Source organism: Dipodomys ordii, unplaced genomic scaffold (genome assembly GCF_000151885.1).
Source record: "Dipodomys ordii isolate 6190 unplaced genomic scaffold, Dord_2.0 Scaffold42, whole genome shotgun sequence".
Lineage (NCBI taxonomy): Eukaryota > Metazoa > Chordata > Mammalia > Rodentia > Heteromyidae > Dipodomys > Dipodomys ordii.
The window spans coordinates 1,430,192-1,438,551 of NW_012267258.1; the positions used below are offsets into that span (position 1 = coordinate 1,430,192).

An 8,360-nucleotide genomic window follows, 5' to 3' on the forward strand; every position below is an offset into this window, starting at 1 on the left:
GGCCTGGGCGCTGTCCCTCAGCTCTTCAGCTCAAGGCAAGCGCTCTACCACTTGAGCTACAGCGCCACTTCCTACCTTCTGCATTTAGAAAACACCTTACCCTGCAAGTGTCAAAGGCTCCATCTTCATCACCTGCACAAAAGGAAGTTTGAGGAATCACACCTGCATAACCACTCTCAGAATTACATAAGTTTCGAGAAATATAATGTACTTCTGCTTCCTGTAAAACATGGGTTCCGTTACCTGTTAACAATACAAAAAAAAACTAGTAACGTATTTTGGAATGTGAGCAGTGATTTACAGTGTTTAATAGGTTGATAGTAATCTTCTTTCCCTCTCTTCCTCCCACCCCACCTTATCTCCTCAGTTTCATTCATCCTCCCCAGCTGCTCACAGCCACTGATCTGTTTTCTTGCTGTGATTTGCCATTTGGAATGTTATATGAGCACAATCATTGAACATACAGCCTTTTGTATCTGCCTTATTTCACTTAATGTCATGTTTTGGCATGTTTCTACATTTTATCAAATCAGTTTTTGCATCTTTTGAGATATTTTTGTCCTTTAATGAAGCACTTTGTGAATCCCATTAAGAGATTTGTTTTTGGTGATACTGAGGTTGAACTCAGGGATCTGTGCAGAGACTTCTAATATTAAAATACCCTTGAATTTCTGGGAAACACCACTTCTGATAAATTTGATTTATGACATACTTGATAATTTAATAATTTACTTGGAATGTCTGTTTATAATGCTGGACTTTCTTATACTTGCTTGGTTTGGGCCTTAAAATTATTGTTGTTCATGGATACTGAATTGAGGTATGTTCTCTCAATCTGGATTTTTTGGACACACTTATAAAAGATTCAAATAACTTATGGTGTGGGTGTTTTGTTTTTGTTGTTATTGCCGGTTCCAGGGTCTGAACTCAGGACCTTGCACTTGCTAAGCAAGTGTTCTAACCCCCTTGAGCTTCTTCTCTAACCTAAGCATAAAATTTTTAAACAAATTATAGGCATACATAAGGCCCTGAATTTGATCCCTAGGGCTACTTTTTTCAGTATATATTTTAATCTTATTTAGATCTGTACCTTCTCTTCTCCCCAGTCTTACTAGTGTTTATTGTTTTTTCTAAGAATTAGATTTCTCTTTTCTTTCACCATTTTCTATTAATTACATTAAATTATTTCTTCTTTCTGTGGGTTTATTATAATGTTCTTTTAAACTTTTAAATTTAGACATTTAATTTATAATTTTCAGACTTTATTCTTCCTATTACGTCAAATATTTCCTCTTCCATGTCACACCTAAAAATAAAGATATCTAAATCTTTCTGGACAAAGTACTTCACCTCTTTAAAAAAAAAAGGGGGGGGAAGGGGGAGCCCTGGGGCAGGTGCTGGTGGCTCACGTCTATAATCCTAGCTACTCAGAAGGCTGAGATCTGAGGATTATGGTTCAAAGCCAGCCAGGGCAGGGAAGTCAATGAAACTCTTATCTCCAATAAACCACCAGAAAATGAGAACTGGCACAGGGGCGGGGGAGGGAGGAAGGGAGAGAGAGAGAGAATCTTTACCTACCAATTATTTGCAAAACCAGATTCAATTCCCAGTATCACAAAACAAATACTTTTGTTTTTTTTTTTTTGTTTTTTTTTTGGTCCGGTTGTGGGGCCTGAACTCTGGGCCTGGGCACTGTCCCTCAGCTCTTCAGCTCAAGGCTAGCACTCTACCACTTGAGCCACAGCACCACTTCCGGCTTTTTGCTTATGTGGTGCTGAGGAATGGAACCCAGGGCCTCAGGCATGCAAGGCAAGCGCTCTACCACTGAGCCACCTTCCCAGCCCCACAAAACAAATACTTTTAAAAGTTGAGTACCAGTGGCTCATGCCTATAATTCTAACTACTCAAGAGACTGAGATCTGAGTCATTGTTTGAAGATATCCTGGGCAGAAAAGTTTGTGAGACTCTTATCTCCAATTTATCAGCCAAAAGCCATAAGTGAAGCTGTGGTTCAAGTGGTAAAGCATCAGCCTTGAGCAAAAATGCTCAGGGACAGTGCCCAGGCCCTGAATTCAAGCCCCTATATTAGCACCAAAAAAGAAAGGAAAAGGAAAAGTTTGAAAAAGAAATACCTAAAAGGATTAAACCTCTCTCAAAAATCAGGAAGATATGTGTGGGCAAAATTTGCACCGTAATTACCTTCTTCTTTTGTTCTTCCCCAGCCACTTATAAAACATTTTGTGTTCTGATCTAGTTTTTGGAAAATACCAAAAGGTAGACAAATAGGTTGAATATAGTCATTATACTTCACAGCTTTTTTTAAGTGAAAAAGTGCAATATCATTCACGAAAGTATCCATAATGAAGTCTGGATGGATAATGATTGCTGTAATTTTTATCTTCTTGCTGTGTGGACTGTTCATGTATATATCATTGGTTCCAATCACCGCTCTCCACATTAAAGGGTCTCTGAAAGAAAGTATAGATTCTCATTATAAGTGTGTTGGGTCAATATTCTTTTTTTTTTCTTTTTCTTTTTTGATGGTCCTGGATCTCGAACTCTGGGCCTGGGTGCTGTTCCTGAGCCTCTGTGCTCAAGGCTAGTGCTCTGCCACTTCACCTGCGGTGCTACTTCTGGCTTTTTCTGAGTAGTTTATTGGAGATAAGAGTCTCATTGACTTTTCGGCCGGGGCTGGCTTCCAACTGTGATCCTCAGATCTCAGCCTCCTGAGTAGCTAAGATTACAACCTCCTACTAGTAGTTGTTGTGGGTTTTTTTTCCTGATAGATAACTGAACACGTTAATTCTGCTTTAATGGTCACAAAGTATAAAAGTACAAGCTTCATTATGTAGGAGAAGGAAAAAAGATGAGGCAGAAAATCCAGATACAGACCCTACCTTTCTTTGTCCTCCCTCATTCCCTCCCTCCTTCCCCCTTCTCTCCTCCTCTTTCTTTTCAGCAGTTTTGAGGGTTGAACTCAGGGCCCTGCATTTGCTAGGCAGGCACTCTACCACTTGAGGCATACCTCCAACCCATGATAATATTACAACAGTCTTACCAATGTACATATACATATATGTATATGTATATATACATATACGTATATATGCATGTATGTATATATACATATATATGTATATATGTGGATAGAAACATATACATATATACATATACTTTGGGACAACAGCTGTTAGATTTCTGATATAAAACTAAGCAACAAATTGAACGCCAAGTAGATTAAATATTTAAATGAATAAATCTTTTAAGTAAAGTGTTCCCATCTTTCAGAGATATCCCAAGTGATAACTCGGGAGATTTGCTTTAAAACAACTGGAGAAGGTGAGCTAGGGCTGTAACTCAATGGCAGAACACATGCTTAGCATGAGTAAGACACTGCGTTTCAGACCCAGCACCACACACACACACAAACCACACACCACACCACCCACCCCCACACACACACGTGCACGCACACACACACACACACATGCACACACACACCACACCACCCACACACCACCCACACACGCACATGCACACGCACGCACACACACCCACACCACACACACACAAACACGCACGCATGCACACATATGCACACACACGCACACACACATACACACACACCACCACCACCCACATACCACACACACCACACACACGGGAGATTGAGCTGGTGATGTACACATGCATGCCATGAGAGGACAGGTGTAAGTAACTTCAAGGTGTGTGACAAAGTGAATAGGAATCATATAAATATTTCCTCTACTTTTATAATTTTTTGAAATATACTAGAACAAAACATTTAAACGTAAGATTTTTAAAAATATGGATTAATATATAAGATAGATACAGGTAAGGATTTTATATAAACCAAACCAAAAATGGTCAAAAGATCAACAATTAACTTTCTATTAACAGCTATTACACCTGGAATTCAACTGTGGAGAACTTTCAGCTTATACACTGTTATTTAGCAGAGTTTGAGTGTGTGTGTGATGCCAACAGTGCAGGTTATCACCCCCATATTCTCCCTCCCTCCCCTCCCAAGTTTGAGCCCTTAGGTTCAATCCCTAGTACACATGGGCGCACGCGCACACACACACACACATACACATTCACACAAACATAAAACTGCAGACTGGAACACTAAAGGGCAAATTTTACTGCACATAAATTATGTCCTTCATTTAAAAATAGTAAAAAGAGAAACAAGAAATGTGAGAAAAATACATTCAAAAAATGATTTCTGTTGGGTGCTTGTGGCTCACACCTGTAATCCTAGCTACTCAGGAGGCTGAGATCTGAGGATCAAGGTTGGTTCAAAGCCAGCCTGGGCAGGAAAATCTGTGAGACTCTTATCTCCAAGTAATCACCAGAAAACTATAAATGGTGCTGTGGCTCAAGATAGAGTGTTCACCTTGAGCTGAAGAGCTCAGGGACAGTGCCCAGGCCCAGAGTTCAAGACTCACAACTGACAAAAAAAAAAAGGGGGGGGGGATTTCTGTCAGAGTAAGTTAGGAGTGGTTTCTAAGTTGTACTAGATACCGGTGCTACTGCACTATATACATTCTTTTCCAGTATTAATTATGTGGAGATTATTAAAACAAGCAGCATCTTTTCAGGGCTGGGGATGTGGCTCAATAGTAGGGTACTCCCCTAACATTTGTGAGACTTTGGGCTTGATCCTCAGCACTGTATACAGAAACAATTCTCTTTTCCTAGTCATAATCCACTGGCGCTAATATATAACCGTGTCCCTGTGTGAGGAAAAGGATTTTGCCCCATTGAGTATATGATCCAGAACGGACAGAGGTGTCTATTCTAGGGGACAGCGGGAGGCCCCTGATTAGAGGGTAGTTAATTCATAAACTGGGCAACAAAGACATTCTCTAGAACAAAAAGCTGAGCTGGGGCTGGGAACATGGCTTAGTGGTAGAGTTCTTGCCTAGCAAGCATGAAAGCTGGGTTCAATTCCTCAGTACCACATACACAGAAAAAGCTGGAAGTGGTGCTGTGGCTAAAGTGATAGAGTGCTAGCCTTGAGCAAAAGAAGCTCAGGAACAGTGCCCAGGCCCTGAGTTCAAGCCCCAGGTCTGGCAAAAAAGAAAAATAAAGCTGGGCTGGCCCACATAACTAATAATAAAAATTGAGGAGAAGGCCAGCTAGCTTTAGGAGCTAAAACTGAAAGACTATTAAAAAGAATGAAAGACCATAATGGATCATAGGAAAACATTCTCCTGTGTATCCCCCTTCTCTCCAGAATTATTATTCAACAGTGGGTCTTAGAAATAAAGAAAAGACAGACGGAATGTCCTGAGTTCATACCACAATGGCACCAAAGAAAAAAGTAATTATGAGGTAATTATAAAGAAATCAAGAAAAGAGAGTTTTAAGGCTTTAAGTTTCAATGTATTGTAGATATCAGTAGGCTAGAACCTGAGAAGAGTGGATTAAGTAGATCCTTAATCATGTTGGTCACAGAAATCAAGCTGCAAATGAGAGTTTACAGATCAATGTAGATAAAACAAGTCTTTTGTTCAAAGTCTTAACTGTGAGAGCCAAATATAGCCCATCTCTTGTTTTTATTTAGCGCATAAGAAAAGCATATTTTCCTATTTAAAAAATTAGCAAATGTTAATTGTACAAACTAATGGACTTTGATGTGATATCATCTTTTTTCTCTCACTTTTCTTTTTAAGTAGTAGAGAGTAAAAATTGAACCCGGGACCTTATGCATGCTAGGCAATCACTGTGTCATTTGAGCCACAATTCTGTGACATTTTCATAAATGCACACAATGTATTTTAATCATAGTCACCAACCACTTCTCTCTCTCTGTCTCTCTGTGTCTCTGTCTCTGTGTCTGTCTCTGTGTCTCTGTCTGTCTCTCTCTCTCTCTAAGTGATACTGGGGGGGCTTTGGCATGCTAGGCAAGTAGGCAAGCACTCTATCACTGAGCTATATACCCAGCCTTACATTTTTAAATGCTTGGGGAAAAAAATGAGCTAAAATTTTCAATGACTGATGAAATCCATCAATATTTATATATAAAAATAGAAAAAAACATTAAGTTTTATTAGGTCACAACCACACCCATAAATTATGCATTTTTTATTACTACTTTCATATGACCTGTAAACTTTATATTTTCTCTTGATAGAAAAAGGTCACCAACTGGTGACTCAATGACTCAACAACTAGGGTTGGAAGTGCAGCTCAGTGCCTGCCAGTCAGCAAAGCGTCAGATAACCAACAAGTTCTAGTATTGGACCTAAACAAAACCAAAGATTCATCAATACAGCACACTATAAAGCATTACGGTTACTTGCAAATATATGGCTTCACTGAAACTAGTTGGAGTCAAATAGACCTTTGCCACTTGAGTGTATCACCTGAGGATAAAATAGGAATTATGTTCCAATACATACCTAGCATCGTTAGTGCAGTGGGCAGCTGTGAGGACCCACCTGTCTCTCACTAGGCTTCCCCCACATATATGAGCAAGGAGATTGCCACTTTGAATCTGCAGGCTAACTATCCATGGCCAAGCGCCGACTTGAGCTTCTGCGCCCCCTATAATCCGAGACCCTTCCAACATATGCCTAAGGGGAGCCCTTCCACAATCTAAAAATAAAAAATGATACATTATTTGGCCTGAGCACTATCATGTATATGGTATGTTACTTCTTAATCTGGATACATTAAGCTACTTCTTTAAATTCCTTTTTTAAAAGCTGATGAAGCACGGGTCACTGGTAGCTGTAATCTTAGTGACTCTGGAGGCTGAGATCTGAGGATTGTGGTTAGAAGCCAGACTGTGCAGACAAATCTGAGAAACTCTTATCTCTAATTATCCCAAAGCCAGAAGTGGTGGTGTGGTTCAAGTAGTAGAAAGCACGAGGCCTTGAGTTGAAGCCCCATTATTGACTTAGAGATTGATGAAGCAAGCTGGACACCTGAGGCATGCTCAGAATTTTGAAAGATATGAGATAAAGGAGCTTAAATATCCCATAGTCAATTACTTAGAAATCAACACAGTTCATTAATTTAAAAACTATTCCCCTGAAATAAAAATAATAATAATTAGTTGTTTTTCTGGTAGGTTTCCCCATTTTTCCATCATGAACTCGTGAATTAAGAGCCTGAGACTAGCTGGTGGCTCATGCCTATAATCCTAGCTACATATGAGGCTGAGATCTGAGGATCAAGATTTGAAGCCAGCCCAGGCAGGAAAGTCCTGGAGGCTCCTATCTCCAATTAAGCAAAACAGCCAGAACTGGAGGTGTGATTTAAGTGATAGAGCACCAGCCTTTGGCCAAAAAGCCACGCAAGAATGTAAAGCCCTAAGTTCAAACCCCAGTACCTGCACAAAACAAACCAAAAACGTGGGCCCAGGGGTTGGGGGATGTAGCTCAGTTGTATTATGAGTGTAAGTAGTCTGGGATTGGTGAGTCAAGAGCTACAAACTCTGATTTTTGCTTGTTAATTAGTTGAACTAATGGTTCTCAACTGCACTGGGAAGAGTTCAGCTCCGAGCGCTGATTGGTCACTATCCATCCACAAACCCAGGAGCAAAACCCCAGAAGTTCAAAGGTCATTACGGCAGGTCTAGGGGTGTGGGGGCCTGGCTAAATCCAGTGGGGTGAGGAGGGGCCAAGGGGGGCCGCAGAGGGGGGGCAGTTGGAGGAGCCAGAGGGGCAGAAGGGGGCGGAAGGGGACAGGGAGGTCAGGGAGGTCAGGGATGAGTGACACTGCCCTTTGTGGCCAAGTCCTCCTTCGGCCCGTGGGGCTTTCCGCGTGCCGCCTTGGGCCCCGGACCATGCTGTTCCTGCGGGGGGCCGACCCCTTGCCTCCCCGAGGGCGAGTGGTGCTCAGGAGACAGGAGGGCACTCCCCACCAGCAGCCAGGCACTCAGGAGCATGGGCCCCATCTTGGCGCTCTCCGGGGCAAGATGGCGGCCGGCTGGGGTGGAGCCACCGGAAGGCCCGGGCCCAGCCGAGGTACCCGGATGAGGATACTGGGTGGGCTCCCACTTACTGGGCAGAAGTGCCCCGAGTGGGGCTCAGCCGGCGGCTGCGCTGGGGAGCCGCCGGCCAGCTCCCTACTGTGTACCCCCGGAGCGCCGGGGAGGATCCCGGGCCAGGATGCCCGGGGAGCTGCTAGCTCACCCTGAAGGGCCAGCGAGGCTCCTAGAATGAGGCAGGCCATCGTGGACCAAATGCTGAAAACCCAGGAGACGCAGCCAAGGCCCCGCAGAACGGGCAGTTGGGACGGGAGCGTGCGTAGCTATGGATGAGCCCTTCGGATGGCCTTGAACACCTAGACCCCGCATAACCTGGTAGAAATCAGGTACTGGG

General features: G+C 42.5%; 1 protein-coding gene across 1 annotated transcript in view; it reads right to left on the bottom strand.

Annotated features, from left to right (window-relative positions):
- The window catches only part of Tmprss12 (transmembrane (C-terminal) protease, serine 12), a 12,131-nt gene extending 4,198 nt beyond the window's left edge, over positions 1 to 7,933 (bottom strand). Inside the window, exons 1-4 of the mRNA XM_013018688.1 lie at positions 7,756 to 7,933; positions 6,432 to 6,627; positions 2,200 to 2,468; positions 101 to 243 (exon numbers count right to left, since the gene is read on the bottom strand). Coding sequence (XP_012874142.1) covers positions 101 to 243; positions 2,200 to 2,468; positions 6,432 to 6,627; positions 7,756 to 7,933 — 786 coding nt within the window. The remainder of the gene's footprint in view (positions 1 to 100; positions 244 to 2,199; positions 2,469 to 6,431; positions 6,628 to 7,755) is intronic.
- Between the last annotated feature and the right edge of the window lie 427 nt (positions 7,934 to 8,360).